This window comes from Neofelis nebulosa, chromosome 12, assembly GCF_028018385.1.
Source record: "Neofelis nebulosa isolate mNeoNeb1 chromosome 12, mNeoNeb1.pri, whole genome shotgun sequence".
NCBI lineage: Eukaryota > Metazoa > Chordata > Mammalia > Carnivora > Felidae > Neofelis > Neofelis nebulosa.
Window position 1 is genome coordinate 54423517 of NC_080793.1, and position 26144 is coordinate 54449660.

Consider the following 26144-nt stretch of genomic DNA (forward strand, 5'->3'; position numbering starts at 1 on the left):
CTGCCTGTCCTGGCATCCACGTCACATTTGCGGATCCTTTCTCTCTGTCTCTGGATTCAGAAGACAGCTGGCATCCGGCATCTGGGACACGGCCCAGTGTAGCAAAGAGAGCCCTCTCCCCATTCACATAGTACTCACTGCGGAATGACTTGGCACAGACTTTCTGGAGGGCAATTTAGTCATAGGTCGCAGAAGCCTTGCAATATTTATACCTGCGTAAGAGTTAGGGTTAGGTTCGACTTCAAGTAACACCAAAACCCACAGTAGCTGTAACTTAAGCATTAAGATGGGAGTTTATTTCTCCCGTGTGTAAAATTCCGAGAGAATGTGGAGTGGCACTTGCCCAAGTTTCAAGGAGAATGCAGATTCTTTCTAGTATAATCATGAACCAGCATGAGACGATCCATCGTCCAGGCAGCAGGATGGAGTGTATCCAATGGAGAAAAAAGGGAAGGGTCACAGAACCCCTGTGTCTAAGGAAGGGTCCTGGAAACTGCCATGTAGCTGTTTCACTCCCGCTTCATTGAGGAGTGTCCCCAATCACATGGCCATGCCCAACTGTAGGGGACTCCGGAAAAGGCAGTGGTTCCAGATGACCAAATATCTGGCTGAGGATTGTGGAAGAAGAGTGAAAGAATATTGGGGAACAATTAACACAGTTTTGTGCCTTGCTTATTTCACTTAAATAATGTATCTTGGAGATGATTCTGGATCATTGCTTAAAGAGCTTCCTTATTCTTATGTATTTTATTTTACCTCATTGTTGGGAAGCATCGCAAAGTATTTCGCTAATCTCCTGTTGTTGGCTAGTTAGCTGTCAAGCTTGCATTGTCACAAATATTGCTGCAGTGAGTAACCTTGTGCACAGGTAGTTTTACATATAGGTGAGTATATCCATAAGATAAATTCCCAGATGTGGGCTTGTTGACATTCTGTAATTTTAGTAGATTATTGCCAAACTGTCCTTCCTAGAACTGTAACAGTGACAGTCCCGTTATCAATAATAACCCTTTACGACACGTTTTATCAAATTTTCTATCTTCGTCTATCTGATAGTTAATAGGCAACTAAAAAAATTTTTTTAATGTTCATTTTATCTTTGAGACAGAGAGAGACACAGAGCATGAACAGGGGAGGATCAGAGGAAGAGGGAGACATAGAATCTGAAACAGGCTCCAGGCTCTGAGCTGTCAGTACAGAGCCCGACTCGGGGCTCGAACCCACAGATGGTGAGATCATGACCTGAGCCGAAGTCGGACCCTTAACCGACTGAGCCACCCAGGCGCCCTGGTCCGGCAATTTTAAAATTTAAAAGCAGTGTTACAATTAAAAATTTTTTCCATATATCTTTGCACTCTTGTCTGTTTCTACAAGGTAAGACCATAGAGAAGAATTACTGAATGCCAAGTTATGCAAAATTTTAAACTCTTTTAAAAAAATGTTTATTTATTTTTGAGAGAGAGAAAGAGAGGCAGAGTGCGAGTGAGGGAGAGGTAGAGAGCGAGGGAGAGGCAGAATCCAAAGCAGGCTCCAGGCTCTGAGCTGTCAACACAGAGCCTAACTTGGGGTTTGAACCCATCAGCTGAGATCATAACCTGAGTGGAAGTTGGATGCCCAACCGACTCAGCCACCCAGGCATCCCTAAAATTTTAAACTATCGATCCTTGTCAATTTTTTTTAAGGAAGATGTGTTAATTTTCCCATTCACCACCTACAATGCTTGAAAAGAGATCCCTTAAATAGAGTATAAAGAGATAAAGTGCAGCAGTGAGGAAGATAGTTTTTTAAAGTATTTTTTCCTTCCTTCCTCCCTTCCTCCCTCCCTCCCTTTCTTTCTTTCTTTCTTTCTTTTTCTTTCTTTCTTTCTTTCTTTCTTTCTTTCTTTCTTTCTTTCTTTCTTTCTTTTTCTTTCTTTCTTTCTTTCTTTCTTTCTTTCTTTCTTTCTTTCTTTCTTTCTTTCTTTCTTTCTTTCTCTCCCTCCCTCCCTCACTTCCTTCCTTCCTTCTTTCTTTCTTTCTTTCTTTCTTTCTTTCTTTCCTTCTTTCCTTCCTTCCTTCCTTCCTTCCTTCCTTCCTTCCTTCTTTCTTTCTTTCTTTCTTTCTTTCTTTCTTTCTTTCTTTCTTTCTTTCTTTCTTTCTTTCTTTCTTTCTTTCTCTCCCTCTCTCTCTCTCTCTCTCTCTCTTTCTTTCTTCAGGCTCCATGTTAAGCATGGAGCCCATCACAGGTGGAATCGTGACCTGAGCAGAAATCAAGTAGGTTGCTCAACCAGTTGAGTCATCCAGGGGCCCCGTGAGGAAGATGGTTTTTAGAATCAAATATGCCAGAGTTTGAGTTGGATTCTTATAACATCAACATACTACAAATCTAGAGCCAAGTTTTTTGTATCTCTTCAAAATTTGAGATGAAATTTGTAAGACAATAACAAAGCATATGGGAGAGGGAGAAGCCACCAATGAGATGGTTTCACGTCAAAAAGATGTGATATTAATTTAGGAACCAATGAACTTTAAAAAGTGGAATCATGTGTGAGTAATAGAGTAGAATCTGGAGCCAGACGGGAAATCTAGCCTCAGAAAGTGAAGCATAAACAGAAAAGAGGGTGGAGGGGAGGAGGAATGGAAATTTTCAGGCGTATTGGAATTAAAAGACTTTTAGTTCCCTGCTAGCCCATATATTTGATTCTAAGAGCACCCAAAGAATGTGTTAACCAGGGGCAGCTGGGTGGCTCAGTCAGGCGTCCTATTCTTGATTTTGGCTCAGGTCATAATCTCAGGGCCAAGGGATTGGGCCCTGGGTCGTCTTGTTCAGAGTCTGCTTAAGATTCTCTTTCTTTTTCTCCCTCTGCTCCTCCCCTGCTGGCTCGCTCTCTCTAAAAAATAAATAACTAATTTTTTTTTTTTTTTTTAAAGAAGGTGTTGGGGCTCCCGGGTGGTTCAGTCAGTTAAGTGTCCAACTTTGGCTCAGATCATGGGAGTTTGAGTCCTGCCTCTAGCTCTGTGATGACAGCTTGGAACCTGCTTCAGATTCTGTATCTCCCTATCAAAAATAAATAAACATTAAAAACAAAAGAGAGAAGATGACCAGTTAAAAAAATGACCTTATTGAGAATACAGATAACCATAAAATTTACCCATAAGCATACAATTCAATGATTTGTAGAAAATTCAGAGTTGTGCAACCATCAGGACAATCTAACCTATTTTTTTCATTGTTCATGGGATAGAAACCATTGTAGAGCAAGTTTCAAGGATGGAAAGGGGATTTATTGAAAACATGTGTAATAGACATGTGTGGGCAGTTGGTTTACTGAAAGAAATAAGGAGAGAGGGAGAGTGGCTGGAGGCAGTACAGAACAATGCTTAACAGCTACCCCTTGAAGTCAGACTGCTGGAGCTCAGATGCAGGCATCCTCATTTGCTTTAAAGCTGTTTGACCTCAAACAAGTTACTTAACTCTCTGAGCCTCAATTTATTCATCTGTACCTATGTATAGTAGGTACAGTAGGTATACTAGTACCTACTTCATGGGGTTATGAAGGACAAATGAGATAATATATATGAGGTGCTCGGCATAGTCCTGACCTATAGTAAGTACTCAACAAATGTTAGCTATTTTTATGATTATCACTGGATGACCATGGCCTTTCACGAACCAGACACAAAAGACCACATGCTCTATGATTCAATTTATATGAAATTCTAGCAAAGTCAAAACGATGGTGATAGAAAGTAGAGCAGTGGTTGCCAGAGGCCATGGAGGGGGGAGGGGGCATGAATGACTGCAAAGGAGCACAGGGAACTTTTGGGATGGTGTTTTATAAACATTTGTCATGGAATTAAACTTGGCGAATTTGATTGTGTGTAAAACAAAGCAGACAAAAAATACCCCAACCCTAAAAAATGTAGCTTTTAATTTTCTAGTTGGATAGTTTAATTACTACATGTTAGAAGCAAGAATGAATTTGTAAACTCAGCCAGCAAGTATTTGTTGGGTACCTATTATGTGCAAGGCACTATTCTAGTGCTGAGGATACAGCCTTGAAGTGGACAGCATCTCAACCTTCATACAGCTTACAGTTCAAGCATGAATTAGATACATATGTTTGGGGCCACAAAAGTCAGTGTGGGATGTTATGCGGACATAATCGAGACAGGGGAGTAGGAGGAGGGGTAGAGGAGCTCCAAATTATATAAATATCTGTTCCGTGGATTTTCCTTTATTTTTGAAACATACACAGAAGTAAACACAGCGTGCCTCTATCTGACGTAGTGTTTGGGCACGTGGCGTGACAGAGGCCTCTGGGCGACAGGTGATCTTGAGTGACCCAGGGCTGCCCCCTGGTCCCCATTATCTGTGAGTCTCACGTGGCGACGCAAGCGGACTGGCATCGGCCCACGGACCAGGTGGACGCTTCCACCGGCCTGTAGAGTAGCGCGCCCTCGACCTCGTCAACTACGCGCTCTCTTGCCTCCAGGCTACCAAGAGCCCCATCCTCTCCCGCCCCCACGCCTCGGCAGAGCTCACCATGCTGGGCCCCGGCAAGCACCCGCCCAGAACGTGGGCCAAACCACCGAAGTCTCAGCCTGCGGGATGACTCCGCCCACCAAGTGACCCTACCCACGGGTGACCCCGCCCACTCGGGGGGCGGAGACTCGTTGCGGGAACCTGGTTAACTCTTCAGTTTGAGTCGCGTGGGGGGGCGGGGCGAGGCCTGCGGGGGGCGGAGCTTGCGGCGAGGCGGGCCGCTTGGCGCGGGCTAGGGCAATGGATGCTCTGCTGGTCTGTGGGCGCCGGGGGCGGGGAAAGCACTCGCTCTGCTCGGCGCTGGCCCCGCCCGCGACCCGGCGGGAGCCCGGGGCCGCCCCCTTCCTCCCTCACTGGCGCTGGGCTGAGTCCCGAGTCGAGAAACCTCGCAGGCTCTGAGCTCCCTGTCTGGGTTTTGGGTGGCTGCAGCCTGAGGAGGAACATGGCGCTCGTAGGCAACGGAGCAGAGCTGGAGGCGGACGAGGTACTGGCTGGTGGGGGTGCGGGTACTGTCCCTGGAGTCCGGGAGGGATGAGCGAGCCCGGCAGGGACGGCCAGGGTCCGCCCCCTTGGTCCCCAGTCTGGGACAGGCAGCCTCCGGTTCGGAGGAAGGAGCAGGGGCTGCGGGGTGGGGGAGGGCACCCGGCCTGGGAGGTCTTTCCCTGCGGCCGCGAGGAGGGCGCTCGGAGCGGAGGCGCTGCGGAGTTTGGGGCGCCGGCACCGCGGGGTCGTGGGATAGAGGACACCACGCCGGGTCGGCGGGTGGTTGGGTGCGAGTGCGCGGGAGCGCGGGACTCGCAGCCCTGGGCTGTTCTGAGACTGTTCAGGAGCGCCTGGGCTTTTTGAGGTCTGACCCTGAAGTCCCGATACTGGCCCTCGGGGTTTGTGGAATCTCACTTCTGTGGAAGTTTCCAGGTGGCAGAACCGAAAGGCTTCGGTCAGTGACAGGAGGAGGACAGGCGGGGAAGGAGCCCCAGGGGTGTTTGCACGAGCGGACAGGGCACGGGCTGCCGAGGGGCCGGAGGGCTGCAGGACCGGAGCAGCAGCCCAGGAACTGGTGCTTTCTCCGCAGTCTACAGGGCACGGGCCTTTCCCACGCAGGTCCGCCGTGGCGGTGGTGGACGGGAGAGAACCGACTCCGGCCTCTTCACTTCTCCACTGTTTTTAAATAGCCATTTCCTCCGGTGGCGGGCGCGCGGGGGTCTGAGCACCCTTTGGCGCGCGCGCTGGACCTGTTGATTTATTGATTGTTCCTTTCAGCCGCACTTGGCAGTTCCGGAGAGACGCTCCCTCTTGCGCTGGAAGTTGAGGCCGGCAGCAGCACCCACATTTGCTGCTGCTGCTGCCATTTTACCTGACTTGAATTTTACAAGTGGCTGCTGGAGGAGGTTTAGTTTCAAATGATGCAATAGTGGAAGATCTGGAGGAGGCGGGTTAAGATTCCAGTCCCATCTCTTTAATGTTGGAAAACTCCTGACAACGAATTGTGTTCTCATTGTAGCCCTTAATATAAAAACGAAACAAAAACCAAACTACAGCTCCTTTACACGACTGACCGGCAAGAGGACAAGCCGGGTCATTGAGAACCTTCCTTACAGCCAGTCCCTTGCAATGAGGACCCCCAAGACCACAAAACAATGAGCCACAATTTGCTAAGTTGCATGTATTTATTGTTGAAACTTTTAAACTACACATAAAGGCAAGTGATGAAATAGCATATTTGTTGCTATTTTCATCCATGACAACCTTTCTTTATTTATAGCTTTAGGCTGTCTTTTTGGTATGACCTAGAGCCTCCTGTTTTTCTTTCCTCCTTAGTTCTTTTCTTTAATCAAGGTAGTAACACTTTCATGGCGCTTTGGCCATACATACACTCCCTTCCTCAAAAGTTTTTATGGCTGTCTGTTATATATTAAGTATTTATATATCTGGCATGCAAGTCCCTGGCAAAATGATCTAAATGTGATGTTCCAGCCTGTTCCCAACTGCTTCCCTTTGTATAACCAGTTAATTTGATCAGTGTTATGCCCATATTATAGATGAGGAAGCAAGACTGGAAGGAGATAGTAAATATGGAGTGAATTTTTGAATCCCTAGTCTGCTAGTCTAAAAAGATTTGGTAGTCTTAGGGCTATAGAATTGTCTACACCAGAGCATTGTTGAGAAAGAAAGGGGATGCTATTAATAATTAACACTTGGACAGTAGGTGTGAATTGGGACTGTCCTGGGCTTATAGAAATACACAGCCATCCTAGCTATGCCCACTGCCTACAAGACGGACCGAAGTGTTAAGATACTCTAGCTAGGGAGGAGGACTCTAGTTCTGTGGGGGAAGTTAGGTCTCAGAACAGCAGAGAGCTTGGCACACAGCTTCTTGGTAAATACACATTTGTTAAATGAATGAATAAAAGCAGAAATGATGTTTCTTAATAATTTCTCATTATTTGCTTTATTTTTCTTTTTTTAAATTCAGTGACTATTAGGCTCCTGTTAACATGTAACATACTATGTTGGTCCTAGGAGTTGAACAAAGTATAAACAAATTTTTTTGTTCCTGCCAAATTCATATTTATCCCTCACAGTACCCCATTTCTATCGGTATAAATTTTGCAAACATTAAAAAAAAATGCTTATTTATTTTTGTGTCCGACTTCGGCTCAGGTCATGATCTCATAGTTCATGGTTTCGAGCCCCGTGTCGGGCTCTGTGATGACGGATCAGAGCCTGGAGCCTGCTTCGGATTGTGTGTCTCCCTCTCTCTCTGCCCCTCTCCTGTTCGTGCTTTGTCTCTCTCTCAAAAATAACTACACATTAAAAAAAAATGTTTTTTTAGTTTTGGGGGGGAGGGGCAGAGAGAGAGGGAGACACACAATCCGAAGCAGGTAGAGCTGTCAGCACAGAGCCGGCTGTGGGGCTTGAACTCACGTATGGTAAGATCATGACCTGAGCCGAAGTCGGAGGCTCGACCGACTGAGCCACCCAGGACCCCAAATTTTGCAAACATTTATTGAACATTTGCTCTGTGCTGAAACTTGGTAGGTGCCTTAGAAAGAGAAGACACCGTTTTAGCTCTCTAGGGTTCTCTGTCTAGGTAGGGAGATAGGACATGTGTATAAGAACTCCAGAATAGAGCTCAAGGCAGTGTAAGCAAGTAGGAAGTAGTGCATTGTGGACTGGGTACCCTTGATTTCCTTGTAGAAAGTCCCTAACATTTCATTGGCCTGAGCACTCTACCATGTCTACACGGAGTGAACAAGACCTGGCTCTTCAGTTTTACTGGGTGTGTGAAACTAAAATGGCTTATTTCAGCCGGGGAGCTTTTTAAACACTTTAATATACATTTGATAGGCTTTGTGGCTATTATCTTATATCCTAGGGAAGTAGACGGGGGCCGTGCGGTATAGTTGGAAAAGTAGCTAGGAATTAGACGAACTGGGCTCTCTGTCAGTAATTTGCCCGCTAGCCATGTATTCAGTATGTGTGCGGACATCTGCCCGCAGATACAACGGGGCACCAGACTGATAAGGTTTCTATCTACAACTTAGTGATTTCATTGAGTAAGTCTCATTTTCTTAGGGTTCTTTTAACATCTGAAGAAGGTGGGGCTGGATGAACCCTAAGTGTTCTTCCATTTCTAGAAGTCTATACTTTTGTGGGGGGGATGCTCCTTTTTGGGAGGAGAGCTAATAAAATGGGACTTCCTTTTCTTTCAGAGTTTCTCAGGAGATGATGGTGGTAGAGAAACTGTCATGGTGGCTGGGGGATGGAGTGTTTTCTTAGGTAAACTGGTATTTCTTGTTGTTTTTCCGTTTAGTTGCTAGGAGGATAAATGTGGGAACACAGAAGTTAGGGCTTGCAAACCTCAAGGGTGGCAGAAATGGGTTCTGGAGGGAGGCAAAAACATCTTAGATATTACAATGGTTTTATGGCCCTTCAGAGCTTGATCAACAATATCTTATTACTTAGCATTAAAATTTCTTTCCTTGAGTTTTCTTGGGTATTACGTAAGCAACGTCCACATCAAGTTCATGACAGATACACAGTATGTATGCAAGGTCAGTACTATAAACCTACGACAAATAGATGGGAAGGACTGGAGAACTTTGTATCAGTTACTTGATCTTTAAGTTCTGTCTCTCCTGGTGACCTCCTCCTATGTACAGGCCACCCATTGGCTGCCTTGTGGATGTTGCTTATGTTTGGCCCTGAGTGCTTTCATGAATGACTTGGTATCTGGAAATTAAATAGGAACAGGTTATATTTTATTATTTAATCCTATTAAGGTTATTCAGTCCATCAGTAGTTGTCAGGTACTAAAAAAAGAACATATCAGTAGTATCTGAATGAATATCTGCAGCTACTTAAGTTAAAAATTCTTTTCTTCTGTGAAACAAAAGTTCACTAAAAATAACTTTTTTTTTAAGTTTCCATTTTTATTTTTTATTTAAGTAATTTCTACACCCAGTGTGGAGCTCGAACTCACAACCCCGAGATCAAGAGTCACATACTCTTCTAACTGAGCCAGCCAGGCACTCCCCAAAATAACTTCTTTAAAAAGTGATTTTTAAAAAAAAAATTTTTTTTTTTTAACATTTATTTATTTTTGAGACAGAGAGAGACAGAGCATGAACGGGGGAGGGGCAGAGAGAGAGGGAGACACAGAATCTGAAACAGGCTCCAGGCTCTGAGCGGTCACCACAGAGCCCGACGCGGGGCTCGAACTCGCATACCGCGAGATCGTGACCTGAGCCGAAGTCGGACGCTTAACCGATTGAGCCACCCAGGCGCCCCCCAAAAAAGTGATTTTTAAGAAGACAAATTTTCAATTGTTTTACCTTTGAAAAATAGCAGTTTTGAATGTCTGTTAAAAATTTGGTTGCATTGATATTGTTATGTAGAAATTGGAAATTTGCATGTGTAATCTGATACATTAAAAGCCACTCAGCAAATACAGTTATAAAGTTAAATGTTAATAGCTTTAAAATTTTCAATTTAACTTAAAATATTTATTTTAACCTAAAATATTTATTTAGTTATTCCAAATCCATTGTTGAGTAAAAAAGAAGAAACTTTATACTGGCTTTTTTAATGTATGAAGCACATATACATCTCAGTGTTATTAAACTTTCATGGTGGGTATGGTTAGGAAAAATTGTCTAAAAGGGCTCCTTAAGAGGGCTATATGGAAAAAAGTGAGAAACACCGGTTGAAGAAAGAAACGGCTAATGTGGCAGGTGCTTTTGTGACCTGCCTTTTTGGCTCAGGGTTTCTGAGATCTAATTCTAACTTAGAAAATTTATCTTTGGAATTTTAGATGAAGTTTAGATAAGATTGATTGCTACAGTTTTTTAAAGAATCAGATTCATTTTTTTTTTTTTTTTAAGTTTATTATTTTGAGAGGAAGAGAGAGAGTGCATGCATGCCAGCTGGGGAGGGACAGAGAGAGAGAGAGAGCGAGAAAGAGAGAGAGAGAGAGAGAGAGAGAGAGTGAATCCCAAGCAGGCCCCACACTGTTAATGTGGAGCCCAATGCAGGGCTCAAACCCACGACCTGTGAGATCATGACATGATCCGAAATCAAGTCGGACGCTTAACCCAATAAGCCACCCAGGTGCCCAAGAATCAGATTCATTCTTTTATTCCCCCAGTGTTCACTGAGTACGTCTCAGGTGCTAACAGTCTGTACGTGCTGGAGGTACCCACTAAGATAAGACAGCATTATTGCCTTTGAGGAACATACGCTCTTAGCAAAAGACACAGTTGTGCAAGTAACTAGTTCTGTCTTTGGATCAAGGTAGGTTTTAGGTAGAAGGGTCATGTAATTTATTGTCCGTAGCAGGGCAGTATGAGAGTAAATGGGATGCTTTTAGTAATTACCCTAGGACAACAGGTGCAACACAGGGATGCCACCCTAGTTTAGGGGCTGACAGAGACTTTAAGATAAAGAGATAGATAGCATTTGAACTGGGTCATGAATGGTGAGCAGGCTTGTGCCCGGCAGAGCAAGTGAGATATGGCGCAGGCTTTGTGGAAGTTGAGATGGGCAGGAATGAGAGCACACCTGGGTTCAGCAGGGCCCCCAGCCAGCGGGAGGGAGAGCCAGTGAGGGCTGAGACCACAGAGGCCAGCTTGGATCATGTGGTACCACATCTGGAGCATCATGCTAAGTGTGGGTGAAATCTCCTGAAGAATGGGAATCTGGAAGGTTTTTGAGCCAGGTAAGTGTGATAAGGTTATTTATTTTAGGAAGAAGAATCTGGTGAAGTTAATGCAGCCAGATTGTGGAAGTGGCGGCAGGAAGGGCGAGAGGCTTGTTGCAAGAGTTAATGTGGGAGGAGGTAAGGACAAAAGTGGAGCAGAGGCCACGGTCTTTGAAAGAAGAGGCCAGATGTGAGGGAGAACATGGAGGAGGAATTGTCTTGGGGGCCTTTTCCCCAGTTTGAGGGTCAGCGGATGGGGAGGTGTGGGGAGCTGTTCAGTGATAATTCTGGGTTCCTTGTGTGGCTGGGCTGTGGTGCTGTTAACACACGAGGGGTGGGTATAGAGGACAGGGATGGGGAGTACCTCACGTAGATTATGCTCACCTTTGTGGCTTGCTATGACTTTCTTTTTTTTTTTTTTTTTTTAATGTTTAGTTACTTAATTTGAGAGACAGCACGAGTCAGGGAGGGGCAGAGAGAGAGAGAGAGAGAGAGAGAGAGAGAGAGAGAGAGAGAAGAGAGAGGATCCCACGCAGTCTCCGTGCTGTCAGCACAGAACCTCACCCGGGGCTTGATCTCACAAACAGTGAGATCGTGACCTGAGCCGAAATCAAGAGTCAGACACTTAACCGACTGAGCCACCCAGGCACCCCTCACTGTGACTTTTCATTACTGAGGGACTGTTTATGAGTGCGTGAGTTTGGGCAGGGCTGAGAAAGGGTGTTTACAAATTGGTTCTGCAGATTAGTGGGAGGTAAAAATAGCATCAGCTTATGCCATCGGCCTCCACTTCCTCCTCAGGTTAACCAACCGGCAGTTTTCCTGATTTGTTCAACCTTGAGTCTCTTGAAATCCCGTCTCTTCTTGGAATGCCACCTTCTCAGTGAAACTTGCCTTCACTGTCTCTTCCCCGTCCCTTCATACCTGGATACTCGCTTCCTTCCTCTCAAGTCCAGTAGCACAGGTATGCTCTTTCTAGGCAGGTCTCCGGTCTTCCTGGGGTTAGCTGTTTGCCTTCTTGGCTTAGTTCCCTGCCCACGGGTGCTGTTACTAATTATCGATGGTGTGAATCTGATAGTGTGAATTCTGTGAGGCTCATGGTTTCCACCTAACCATTTGTTGACATCTTCTCAGGCCCGAGTGTTGGGGGACCCGGTGGCCATCTCAGGTGGGTCTCCTGAAGTCACTGTGTGCTCACTTTCCAGAAGATGAGTATCTGGAGACTGCCCAGTGCTTGTGAGGCTTTCTGGGGAGAGCTTTCTGTTGGTCCCCGACTGTGTCAGAACTTTCTTCCCACTCCTTGCTTAGTGGATATTGGTCCTCCACCCTGGCCAGTTGGCCATATTGGTTGGGTCACCACACCTCTCTAAAGGGACTCCTCAAGTGTCGAATGCCTGAAGGTTCAAATGCCATTATGCTACTTATGCTCTTTATTTAAAGACTGTGGCTGTGTAGTAAAGTGCTTCCCTGCTGAGATCCTTGGACATGTCCCCTTAGTATTGCTGATATTATGCTGACATATACATAGGGCCTACATATTTTAAAATATTTTAATGAAATAACGTGACATATATGTATTTGTTGGGTCTGATTGCAACTAGTAAGTAAGAATTATTCAGTCTAATTTGATGTGTTGAATATTGCACTAGGTGCTGTAGAGGCAAACACAGCTCCAGCTCTAAGTTGGGGTCTAGTAGGGAATGGGAGCAGGTGTACAGACAAATAGATGTAATACTCTGTGCTGAGACCATAAAGGAGGATTGCCAGGGTGCTTTGGGAACACAGAAGGAGGGCACCTCATCCTAAAGGGAGGATGGGTAGTCAGGGATGGTCTCCTTGAGGAGGCCATCTCTTAGAAAATCTGGATCTTACAGGATGAATAGGGGTTAACCATGAGGAGAGAGTGGGTAACGAGGGGAATTCTTGAAGTGTGTCCCAGAGAGAGGGAACAGCAGGCATAAGGTATAGAGGTGGGGGGAGAGTTGGTGGTGCTCCGGGTGGCAGAGAATGAGTCTGGAAGGGTAGGATGGGCCGTCCGATTCTTTCATGCCAAATTGTGGGTATTACCATGTGCATTTAAGGGTTTAAGCTAAGGAGAGGTGTGGAGAGACCAACGCTGTAGGTGGCTTTGTCTGGCAGTGCATGGAGGCTGATTGGAGGCAGACAGGACCCCAGGTGGAGAGGCAGGTGCTTTTCTGGCGTTTTGTTTGTCAGTGACCGTTATAGCCCTCTGAAGGCCCACTGTATGCAGGTGTAGCTAAGCACTGGGATAACATGGTGGGTAAGATAAGGAGCAGACACTTGAGAATGTGGGCCCAAACGCACAACTCTAACTTGGAGTAGGGGAGAGGCCAGACAGAGTGTAAGTACCCTGGCGCTCCTAGGAAGAGGAGAGGACACTCACAGGGCAGTCATCAGGATGTCATGCCCCCACCCGCAAGCAGCTGACTTGGTTTCCTGACCTAGTCTTTACTACCCAGCTGTGTGATGGAAGAGCAAGTCCCTTTAACCCTTTTGGGCTTTGGTTTCCTCACAGGTAACGTGAAAGAGTTGACATTGACCATCTATTTCTGAAGTCCTTTTCAGCTTTGACATCGATGATCTAGATGGTGGTTTTGATCTGGATATTGAGGAGTGGATTTCAGCAGGCAGCAGCGGGACAGCTCACACCTTCATTCCTTGAAGCGGAGGGAGCCGCAGAGGAAACAGGCTTGGGCAAGGATGAAGCATGACGGAGGCCATTGCGTGCAAGTGGGGGGCGTGCAGGGGCTGTGTGGCCGAGGCAGGAGGGCAGTGCTGTGTGTGTTGCTGCAGTGCTCAGCTAGGGAGCTGGGGTCTGTCTTTTTCTATTTTCTTCTTTGACAGTGGGGAGACACATGTATCCTCCTGTATTCAGGGAATGTGTTTCCTTCTCTTCTCCCTTCCCCTCGGCTCCCCTCGGCTCCCCCCTCCCCCCCGCCTTTTTATAGAGGAAGCAATGAGGATTCTGTTTCTTGGTTTTGCTTTGTCCTTTCTCAACTTGTTTTGGAAGTTTTAAACAAATGACTGTCCACTGCAATGCAGTGGTTAAGGAGGCAGACAAGCCAGACGTGCCTGAGTAATTCCATAGACTTACGTTTCATCACAGAGACTCTTACTCTTGGCTGAGTTCGGAGATGCAGAACCACATGGCGCACCACTGCTCTCTCTCCCCGCTTCCTTGGACTGCTCCGTCCCAGAGTTCTGGGGTTCCTGGTCTTTTTTCAACTCATGAGCGCAGTCCTTCCATTCAGAACTAAAGGAAACAAACCTCAGATTCTCACGTCATTTCTCAGGCCAAAGAGGGTATGATCTTTCTGAAAGGAGGAGGGCAAGACAGATGACAGGGTGAGAGATTCCTTAAGAGAGGGGAATGAGGCCTAACTGCAAAGCCTCTCCCAGGAGCACTCATTGTGCAGAATCACTGGCTGAGGGCTGACTGCCCAGGAGCACTCCCTGTGCACGGCAGTATCGAGCTTCTGAAGAGGGCCGGCTCGGGTTCAGATCCTGGCTTCCCATTTGCTGTGTGACCTCGGGCATGTATTTAACCTGTCTGATGCTCTTCATTTATAAAACGAGAATAATGGTACCTACCCGTAAGGGTGCTGACGAGGCTGAAGTAAGGGTCTACTTCACAAAGCGCTTGGCATATAGCATTTTCAGAATTACTCTGAAAGCGGTAGTTCTCTTTTCCTTTTGCTTACCTTAAGATGTTGCTGCCACTGCCTACTACTTAGGGGTTTGGTGAAGAATCTGTGTGTTCAGATATATTTTTACCTTATTTTTGCAGCCAACTGAGAGGGAAACTCTCTAAGCATGCATTCAAGAAACAGGAAGTGACTGACCCAGGGTCCCTCAACTCACTTAGGCATGGCATTGGCATTAGAAGTCAAGTGCTCTAACTCTACATTCGGTGCCCTTCCCACTAGGTCAGAGGGTGGCAGACTTATGTACTCTGTACATAGAAGGACAAATGTACTCTGCCCCCTTCCTTTCTGTCTTTGTCAGTAGAGTTATATTGGGACACAGCCCTGTCTGGTTGTGTAGGGGTTGCCCGTGACTGCTTTCACTAAACTGCAGAGTTGAATAGTTGGGGCACAGACTGTATGACCCACGTGGCCTGAATATTTGTCAATTCTTTACGGAAAAATTTTGCTGACCTTTGTACTAGGTGATTTCAGGGCCTATACGTAAGTTGTTTATAATGTGTTGTAAGCCTTTTGAATTCAATTTGCTTGTTTTCTTAATATTCCTATAAGCATCAAAAACTAGGAAAAAATAGGAATTTATTTGACACATCCCATGAAGTGGTACGGTACACGTTCTGGAGTTAGACAGACACGAGTTTGAACTCCTCCTCCATGTACTGCCTTGGATAAATTAAGCTTCGGTTTCATCTGTGAAATGAAGATAATAAAACTTACTTCAGTGGGTTATTGTGGAGATTAAAGTCCTATAAAGGGCTTAGCGTATGGGGCACAAACGTTGGCTCTTGGCTCTTTTGTTATTGAGGCTGCACGTGTGGATGCTTGACATTATTTTCCCAACTGTGTAAGAAACTGGCTTTGTGAGGGTCGGCCCATCCAGGCTCCGGCACAACCCCTGTCCAGCAGTTGGATTCCTTTAGGATAGATGCAGGTACCTCTCAGGCTACTCCCAGGACTCCAGGCCGGTCAGTTCTGCGTTTATAGTCCTCACCCTTTCCTTCCCTGAGGTGGTGGGGGGAAGTCACTTAACCACAAAAGAGAATGGGAAACAGAGGCTCAAAGCAGAAAAGTGTGGATATTTGTCAGGAAGGCATTGGTACTCTCACTCATATTTTGAAAATGGCTTTTCCCTATTGACACACAGTGGTATAGATGGTAACCTTTGGTTTTTCTAGACATTATGCTGTGCAGGACCATCCCCTCTTTAACACTGGTGAATGTCGTGGCATTGTTACAGTCTTTTCAGGTAGCATCTAGATGTTAACAGGAGACCGTGACCTGTAAAAGGTATGCTTGTGTTCAGTTACTTGGTGTAAGAGGTTAAATTAAAAGCTAAAGGAGGGGACAGTGTGTGTGTACTCCTGGTGTGGAGGGGCTCTAGGGTTCTTGCTCAACCCCAAAGCAATGTGCCATGCCAGACTGCTCTTCCTAAAGTTCAAGTCCTACTTAAAATCTGTTCACAGCTTCTCATTGCCTTCGAAGTATTTTTTTTTTAATCTTTATTTTTGAGACAGAGAGGGAGAGACTGAGCGTGAGCAGGGGAGGGGCAGAGAGAGCGGGAGACACAGAATCTGAAGCAGGCTCCAGGCTCTGCACTGTCAGCACAGAGCCTGATGCAAGGCTTGAACTCACAAGCTGTGTGATCATGACCCGAGCCGAAGTCGGAGGCTTAACCGACTGAGCCACCCAGGCACCCCTGCCTTTAAGGTATCATGCAAACACCTTAGCATGACATATAAGGCCTTCCCTAGAATGTAGCTAATTGGTTCTCACACTTTAGTGTGCATACATCACCAGGTTAGGGGAGTGGGTGATTTGTTAAGATGCACATTCCTACGCTCCCCCGCATGAGCCATTCCTATTCAGCAGGTTGGGGCGGCGGTGGCTCCCAGATGTTTGCATTCTTAACCGGACTAATATCAGCCATGCTGAAGTGCTTGTAGTTCCCCTTCCATGCCCCAGCTCCCAGGTCAGTCCTTTCTCACTTCCCAGCTTTGAATATGCCATTTCATCACCTGGCCAGTTCTGCTTCATCATTGAAGACTTGGGGACACCTCTCCTCCTCCAGCCTTCTTAGATATTCCCTCCTTCCGTCCTGTGGAGGTGCTTAATAACTATGCAGCATTCCTGGCTGCCTCGAAGACGAGATAATCCTTATTTGGCATATGTGCCACGACATCTGGCAGGGATGGGATGTAGACGCTCCCTTGTTCCAAAAGGAAAGGGTGGTCCTTCTTCTCTAGAGCAGAAAAGGAATTCCCTTCAGGGGTTTCTAGCAATGAGATGTTTTTATCTTCTCAACCAGGAAGGAGAATTCGCCTCCATATCTATTAGCCTTATTTCAGTACACTTGAAAATCAAAACAGCTTTATTGAGGGGTGTAAATACATACCATAAAATTGACTCCTTTTTAAGTGTACAATTCAGTGATTGTTAGGAAGTTTACAGAATTGTTCATAGATCACTACAGTCCATTTTTTTTTTTTTTTAAATTGAGGCATAATTGGTGTAAAACATTATATTTGTTTTAGGTGTACAACATAATGATTTGATATTTGTATATATTGCAAAATGATCATCGTAGTGAGCCTAGTTAACATCTGTCACCATACATAATTACATTATTTTTCTTGTAATAAGAACTTTTAAGATCTATTCTCTTAGCAACTTTCTGATATGCAACATGTTATTATTAGACATAGTCACCATGCTGTACCTCACATCCCCAGGACTTACTTATTTTTTAACTGGAAGTTTGTACTTTTGACCCCCCCATCATCCATTTTGCCCACCCCCCCCAACGCAATCCAATTTAAGAACATTTCTACACCCCATAAAGATTCTTGTACCCGTTTGCTCTCACCTCAATACACTTTTAATTAAAATAATTGAAAAACTTAAAATTGCTAGGAGAAAACAAAATTTCCCAGGCAGAAATAAAAATGAGGTGCCATTATATATCAGAGGGATAATGCACAAGTGTTAGGCATCCAAAAACAGGACTGGAGAGCAAGGTGCATTTGGGTCAGTGCTTGATTTGGCTTTTACACTATCGATATCATCAGAAGAGAGGTTCGAGGGCTACATGTAATTCGTGTCCAAATGAATAATTTGTCCCATTTGCAAGAAAGCAGATGTGTAGTGTACATGGGTAAAGGTTTTTCCTGATTTTCTAGTTTATTTCCCAAGGCAGATTTCTACCCAGTATGCTTAGCTTTTTATCCAATATGTTTAGTTCTTGCTAGAGGAATAAACAAGCAATTGCATTTCTAAGCCATTCACAGTAGAATGAAAGGGGCTGTCACCACAGCTGAAGTCTCAAGTGGGACGAAGAATCAAATGAAATCAGCCTCTTTTTAAGCATCCCTGAAATTTCGATTTGTTGTGTGTCTTCTCAGGAAGGCACGTGAGAGAGAAAGTAGAAGGAACGTGGGTGGGCTTACAGGTTAGCAGACACGGGTTGAGTTCTGCCACTTGCTGGCAGTGTGACCAGGGGCACGTTACTTAATCTGATTCTCTGTGAGCTTCAGTCTCTCATTAGTCAAATGGGATTCTACTGCCCATCTTAGAGGTACCAGGTGCAACCCTGGCACCTCACCCAGGGCCTGTCATACTATAAATACTTAGTTGCAGCCATTAATTTGAATAGCATCTGTGTATAGATTTCATATTTTTTTTAATTAAAAAAAATTTTCTTTTTTAACATTTATTTATTTTTGAGACAGAGAGAGACAGAGCATGATCGGGGGAGGGTCAGAGAGAGAGGGAGACCCAGAATCCGAAACAGGCTCCAGGCTCTGAGCGGTCAGCACAGAGCCCGACGTGGGGCTCGAACTCACGGACCGCGAGATCGTGACCTGAGCCGAAGTCAAACGCTCAACCGACCGAGCCACCCAGGTGCCCCAGTTTTGTTTGGTTTTTATTTTAAAATTGAAACAGTGGTAAATGTCCTTATGGAGAACTTGCCTAAGCCAGGTAACCAAGGGCAAGGCAGGTGGAACCATAGTTTCCTCACTCCTGCAGCGGGGCTGAGTGAAATAGCATGCGGTCTGGCTGGGGTAGATAGGGAGCATTCACAAAATGAGGATGACTGGAGTTTATTCACACACTTGATGCTTTTAGAAGCTTGAGGTGTTCACATTTCTAACAGTTTGCTTATTTAGTGATAATAGCATATGTGTGTATGTGGTATTTCTCCCGGCTTTTCCAAATAGAAACCATTGAGATTCATGGAATTCATTTTCATCAAAGAATAAATTTTTTTTTTCATAAATAGATGAGATGACTTTACTAAGATGTGAGGCTCCACAAATCAAAATGTATCTAATTATTGGGGCGCCTGGGTGGCTCAGTCGGTTGAGTGACTTTGGCTCAGGTCATTGATCTCACAGTTCGTGAGTTCAAGCCCTGCATCCAACTCCCTGCCCTCTGTGTGGAGCCCCCTTTGGAACTTCTGTCCCACTATCTCTGCCCTTCCCCCACTTGTGCTCTCTCTGAAAAAAAAAAAAAAAAAACATTTAAAAAAATGTATCCAATTATAGTTGACATTTAAAAAAGTAGAGCTACTAGCTTAGAAAGAATCAAAGAATCATTTTCTTCTTTTTTTTTTCTACACTTTATTTTTTAAAATTTATTTTTTACATCCAAATTAGTTAGCATATAGTGCAACAATGATTTCAGGAGTAGATTCCTTAGTGCCCCTGACCCATTTAGCCCATCCCCCCTCCCACAACCTCTCCAGGAACCCTCAGTTTGTTCTCCATATTTAAGAGTCTCTTCTGTTTTGTCCCCCTCCCTGTTTTTATATTCTTTTTGCTTCCCTTCCCTTGTGTTCATCTGTTTTGTATCTTAAAGTCTTCATATGTCATTCTCTGACTGACTGATCTCGCTTAGCATAATACCTTCTGGTTCCATCCATGTACTTGGAAATGGCAAGATTTCATTCTTTTTGATTGCCAAGTAATACTCCATTGTATATATAAACCACCTCTTCTTTATCCATTCACCCATCGATGGACATTTGGGCTCTTTCCATACTTTGGCTATTGTTGATAGTGCTGCTATAAACATTGGGGTGCATGTGCCCCCTCCAAACAGCATAATTGTATCCCTTGGATAAATACCTAGTTGTGCAATTGCTGGGTCATTGGGTAGTTCTATTTTTAATTTTTTGAGGAAGCTCTATACTGTTTTCCAGAGTGGCCGCACCAGCTTGCATTCCCAAGGAATCATTTCTTCTTCTTAAGGCTTACTTGTTTTTACCCCCCTTTGTAGTTTGTGGAGGAGGAGGTTATATTTGAATTTGGCTAAGAGTCAGAACTTCAGGTCTGTATATCTGGGGAAGCAGGTTTCACAGGACAGTAGATTAGGCTCCCCTCAGGGATGTGTGACATGTTCGAATGAACTCCTGTCTCTTTATTGGAGACCACGGAGCATTCCATTTCAGTTGTGGCAATTTGGAGAAAATCGTCCTTTCTGTAATTATCTCAAGAGCAAAGACAAGGCTTTGGGGGAAACAAAACAGTATTGCTTAACCAAAACAACCCTCCCTGTGCCTCATCTGATTCTCCATCTCTGTTCCCTTCCCCAAGTTTCCCCTTCTTTTACTCCCACATTTCTTTCATAATCTAGTCCTGTTGAAACTCACTCCAGAACATGACTCCTTACTATAGCCTGCCCGTTCTCTCCATCCACACTACCACTATGGGTTTCTCATGCCCTCACTTCTCAGAGAGCATCCTAACTGGTCTCCTGGCTTCCTGTGCCTTCTGCTGTCTGTTCCAGTCTGCAGCCCACATGCTCATTCACAGACATAGATACATGTTACTCCCTTCCTTAAAACTTTAAGCTTTCTGTAGCATTTGGAATAAAATGCTTGCTCCTTCCCGTGGTCTATGTGGTCTGCCTTTTGCTTTCCTCTTCTGGCTCATCTGCTGTTCTCCCTGTCGTCCGTCCCTGTGTTGTAGCCATCCTGGCTTCCAGCAGATCTGCTGAACGTACCCTGTACTTTCCCACTATGGTGCTCTTGCATGTTTCCTCAGCCTGGCAGACTTCAGCCAGGTCTTCACATGACCAGCTCCTTCTTAACTTTCCGTCCTCACTTTAAAGATCAGGTTCCAAGTGTGGCTTTCCTGAGGCTCTGTCTTCAAAGCAGCCTTTCTCTTTTCTCTATCATGCATCCTTTTTATTTCCTCTTTGATATGATCACAGTGGGTATTATCTTGTTTATTTTTTTCTCTGTCATCTGTCTGACTCCATCGGGTTTCAGGGCAGGAAGCAGAAATTGCCGTAGGTCATTTAAATAAGATGAGTTTAGGAAGGGAAATAGGTGTTTACAAAATACACAGAGAGGCTGAAGGAGCAGCTCTAGGCTGAGCCTCCAGGGAATGACCTCCCTCCCATCCAGAGCTGACCTGACTGCTTAGGGGAGGTGCTCCTATTCCCTGGCTGATTCTAGAGCCAGGTGTTCAAGGCACTTTGCAGTAGCTGTCATTCAGGGATCAGGAAGCCAGAATAGAGAAGTTTCCGTTGCCCCTGCTTTTTTATACAGGGAACTGGAAACTGGATGCTGGAGCACTGCTTTTGAAACTACCTCGGCTTCGTCACTCCGTTTGACAGCAGAAAAGGCCAGAAAGGGGCAGGAAAATGGCCTTAGCCTTTTGGATCTTGTACAGGGGAATCTTAGTGGGTGTAGCTTCATTTTCACCCAGAGTCGGTCCACTTCCTCTGCAGTAAATCTTCAAGGCTTGCAGGAACTCCTGTCTCTGAATTATACTGAAGTTCTTCAAATGTCAGTTATGACTCGAGCAAAACTCTATTACGATTGATTTCTTCTGTTATTTCTAGGTGCTTTTCAGCTTCTTAATTTTGGCAGTTCTTTGTTTTCAGGTTGGCTGCATATGTTTTGCAAGTTTTCAGTACAGATAGCTCTCTCAATTAAAAAAAAGTGATTAAAAAAAAAAGAAGAAGGTGTTAGGGGCGTTAGGGTAGCTCAGTCGGTTGAGCGTCCAACTTCAGCTCAGGTCATGATCTTGCGGTCACTGAGTTCGAGCCCCTCTCAGGCTCTGTGCTGACAGCTCGGAGCCTGGAACCTGCTTCAGATTCTGTGTCTTCCCTCTGTCTCTGCTCTTCCCCCACTGCACTCTGACTCTGTCTCTCAAAAATGAATAAACGTTAAAAAATTTTTTTAAAAAGAAATAAAGAGACTTAGTCTTAGAGTTTAGATGTCTGTTACTGTGATATAAATGCTGATGGTCTTTTCAGTTCCCCTCCGAGTATTTAGAGCAATGAGTAAATGGCTAAGAATTGGTAATGAAACGGCTTCAGGTGGCAGCAAATGGAGCAGACCTTTAATATTCTCGTTGTAATAAAGCCAATTTTGTAACGTACATTGGTGTGTAAGTCACTGGCTACATACCTCATTTTTGTTAGGAGAATCAGAACAATGATTGCATCTTATTGCTAAAATTTTGATGTGCCTTAATCTTGTAAAATTCCTTGGCAAAACAGAATTCTCATAATAAGCAAGTTCTAGGTATTAGATAGGTATAGGGGATAAAGAGTGAGAAATTTAAAAGTTGCCCAGGCCAAATTGGGGACGATTTAAGCCAGTAGTGTGTGTAGGCATTTTATTTTTATTTTTAAAAAATGTGTTTGTTCTTGAACGAGGGAGAGTGAGTAGGGGAAGGGCAGAGAGAGAAAGAGAGAGAGAGAGAGAGAGAGAGAGAGAGAGAGAGAGAATCCCAAGCAGACTTTGCATTGTCAGTGTGGAGCCTGATGCAGGGCTTGAACTTATGCACTGTGCCATCATGCCCTGAGCCAAAACCAAGAATCGGACGCTTGACCGACTAAGCTACCCAGGCGCCCCTGTGTATAGGCATTTTAAATAACGGGACTCCTTGAGCCTATATTGATGATAACTAGATAGATAAATGGGGATATGGGAGGACTTTCGCTGTCAGTAAAAGGAGGGAGTGCTGGAGTTGGAAAATCAGTCTTTAGCTATCATTAGTAAACATGGAGTCAGGCAGCTATCACCAGTGTGCTAAATCTAGGGGCAAATTTGGATGGGGGGCATATTTACACGATCTTACACTGTCTTACCACAAACTCCTTATTAATTGCAAGACAAAAATAATAAGCATGTAGTGGAGAAATCAGACAACACCTTGGCCAGGTGATCCAAATTACTGTCACTAGTGGGGGCAGATGAATATGTGTGCCTCCAGACACAAATGACCTGACAAGGACACAGTGTCCCTTGTGTAGTAGCCTAACCTGTATCTATCTAATCATGAGGAAACATCAGAGAAACTTTAAATAAGGAAGGTTCTATTTACAAAAAAAGGAGGGGAGTGCTGTGCTCTCTAAAAATGTCAATGTCATAAAAGACAAAGAAAGGTTGTGAAAATGTTCTAGATTAAAGGAGGTGAAGGAGACATGGCAGCTAGATAGATCTGCACTGCAAGGGAAAAAATGTCAGAAAGGAGAATTGTTGGGTCAACTGACACAATTGGAATATGGACAGTAGTTTTAGGTAGTTAAATTTATTGAAGTGCATGACTGTACCGTGGTTTCATAAGAGACTATCCTTATTTTTAAGAAATACACACTAAAGTATTTACAGCAAAGGGGCCACAATATATGTAATTTAGTCTCAAATGGTTCAGAAAAAAATTAGTGGCTAGGTACCTAGGTAGAAAAGATGGACAAGGGAGGTAGAAGGGAGAGGGGAGAGCAGATTATAAAGCAAATGGGGCAAAATGTTAATAATAGATGAATCTGAATAAAGGGCACACAGGTGTTCTTTTTACCGTTCTTATTCTGGTAACTTCTTTAAGTTTAAAATTATTTCTAAATAGGGGCGCCTGGGTGGCGCAGTCGGTTAAGCGTCCGACTTCAGCCAGGTCACGATCTCACGGTCCGTGAGTTCGAGCCCCGCGTCAGGCTCTGGGCTGATGGCTCAGAGCCTGGAGCCTGTTTCAGATTCTGTGTCTCCCTCTCTCTCTGTCCCTCCCCCGTTCATGCTCTGTCTCTCTCTGTCCCAAAAATAAATAAACGTTGAAAAAAAAAAATTTAAAAAAAAAATAAAAAAATAAAATTATTTCTAAATAAAGAATTAAAAAAAAATGTTGTCTAGGGACTGAAAGTGCTGCTTACTTATCCTGGGCATGGAAGCATACAGGTTATAAAACAAATTAGTTGAAATGTCATGTTACTTTACCTTGCAGGAGTTTTTTTCTAGGAATGTTGAATCTGCTTATCTCAAAGTAATACTTTAAGCTTTTTAAAATTGTTCTGATTGGTCATTTTTTACATTATATAGATAATACATAAAAGCATTCTTGTTGTAAAAGATCTAAGTGATGGAAAAGTCAAAGCGTGGTCTTTCCATTGACCATTCCCTGCTTTCTCCTTCTCAGAGGATATCAGCATTGGGTTTTTATGAATATATTCCCTATATCTTTCCAAGGACTAGGCTTTTCATTTAATATTTTGTTTTTTAAATGTTTTATTTATTTTTGAGAGAGAGAGAGTGAGAGAGCGCATGCAAGCGAACACGAGTGGGGGAGGGGCAGAGAAAGAGGGAGACACAGAATCCGAAGCAGGCTAGGCTCTGAGCTGTCAGCACAGAGCCCGATGCAGGGCTTGAACTCATCAACTGCGAGAGCATGACCTGAGCCGAAGTCGGACCCTTTCCCGACTGAGCCACCCAGGCGCCCCTTCATTTAATATTTCTTAGAGATATTTCCGTGGTTTGTTTTATTCTTTATATAATGACTGAAGAGAATTGGGTAATGTAATGGTGCTGTAATTTATTTTACTATTTCTGTGTAGAAGATCATTTAGGTAGTGTCTAACTTTTTCCCAGTATAATATGTTCCATAACAGATGGATTCTTGTGTGTGTGTATGAATGTTCTAATAGCATAGATTCCTACAAGTAGTATTGCTATCCATGTATGTGCATTTAAGTTTTAAAATAGATACTGTAAGACTGACTTCTATATAGACTGTAGCAAAGGTATGTGTTTGCTTTCCAGCATCCTCTGTCAAGTGTGGATATTATCAGTCTTGTATATTCTTGTCAATCATATGGGCATACTGCTACTACTTTTTAGGTGCACATTTCCAAGTTTATTGGCTATTGGATTTCTTCTTCACTAAACAGTACTTTTCACACCCTTTATTGAGTGTTTTGGTTGTTTGTCTCTCATTGACCTGTAAGAGAGTTCTTTACGTATTATGAATAATACTTTTTTGTCTGGTAAAGGTGCCTTAAATATTTTTTCCTAGCCATATGCTTGTCTTGGAAGTTTAAAAACTTTATATAGCCCTATCTTTTACTTTTTTCTTTATGATTTCTGGGTTTTTGTCTTAGAAAGATTGTCCTTGTTTCAAGATTAAAAAAAAATATTCTTCATTTATCTCGTGTGTGTGTGTGTGTGTGTGTGTGTGTGTACTTAATCTATATGGAAACTTGTATATGGGTTTAATTTTATTTTTGTCCTAAGAGATAACCAATTTCCTTAGCATCGCTTACTATAATTCATCACTTATATATAATTCTTCTTTCTTCAATTGAAAGATTTAACTGAATCATAAAATAAATATGTATATATATGTGTGTGCGTATATACATATATATATGTATGTATATGTATATGTACATATACATATATCTTCCTGTGCCAACTCCACAGCTTTAATTTGGCAAGGAAAATTCTGTTTTCCTTTCAGATAAATTTTTTTTTTTTTTTTTTTTTTTTTTTTTAATTTATTTTTGGGACAGAGAGAGACAGAGCATGAACGGGGGAGGGGCAGAGAGAGAGGGAGACACAGAATCGGAAACAGGCTCCAGGCTCCGAGCCATCAGCCCAGAGCCTGACGCGGGGCTCGAACTCACGGACCGCGAGATCGTGACCTGGCTGAAGTCGGACGCTTAACCGACTGCGCCACCCAGGCGCCCCCCTTTCAGATAAATTTGAAACCACTTGTAAGATTACTGGGCATGATGGATAGGAGCTCAGGCTATGGAGTCAGGTAGGCCTGCGTGTAAACCATTTATTAGCTCTGGGATGATAATTACACCTCTTTTAGAGAAGCACTGTCTGGTTTATATGAGACAATATATTAAGATGCAAAGCGTAACACTTGGTGTATAAACATGCGAAATACTTTATATATTCTCATAGTGACATTTGATGTGTTCAGTAACCGTAGGATAGCTTATTAATCAGAATAACTTTTACTTTGACTTAAGAAACTAGCGCGCGCGCGCGCACACACACACACACACACACACACACACACACACAGAGGTGAGCAAAATTTCTATCTACAGTGATGCTTGAAGTGTAAACACATGCGTTTGTGCATTCCTGGACCACTCATTTGTTTCTTTATTCTTTCAAGTAGTAGTTTCGACACAGTTGCCATGTATATGCCTTGTGCCTGGTTGGTATTATGGATATGCCTCACGGAACCTGTGGCCTGGAGGGAACTCAGACACAAAACAAATGACCATGTACCTAAGTTTGCAAGTGAGATCTATGGTGTGGAAAGAAGTTGTATCTCCATAGCTTTGTTTAGGTTTGATGAGGGTCATTTTGTCAAATAGCTCAGTTTGTGGAATTTGCAAAATTTGTTTCTCAAGGAGTTTTAAAGGTTTTAATGACAGTGCATAAAATCACAGAT

At 44.0% G+C, this 26144-nt stretch overlaps 1 protein-coding gene across 1 annotated transcript in view; it reads left to right on the top strand.

The window, feature by feature from the left end:
* The first annotated feature begins 4764 nt into the window (after positions 1 to 4764).
* TTC39B (tetratricopeptide repeat domain 39B) overlaps positions 4765 to 26144 on the top strand; it is a 125845-nt gene continuing 104465 nt past the window's right edge. The window contains 2 exon segments of the mRNA XM_058695320.1: positions 4765 to 4803; positions 4805 to 5008. Of these exon segments, the coding sequence (XP_058551303.1) occupies positions 4765 to 4803; positions 4805 to 5008 (243 nt within the window).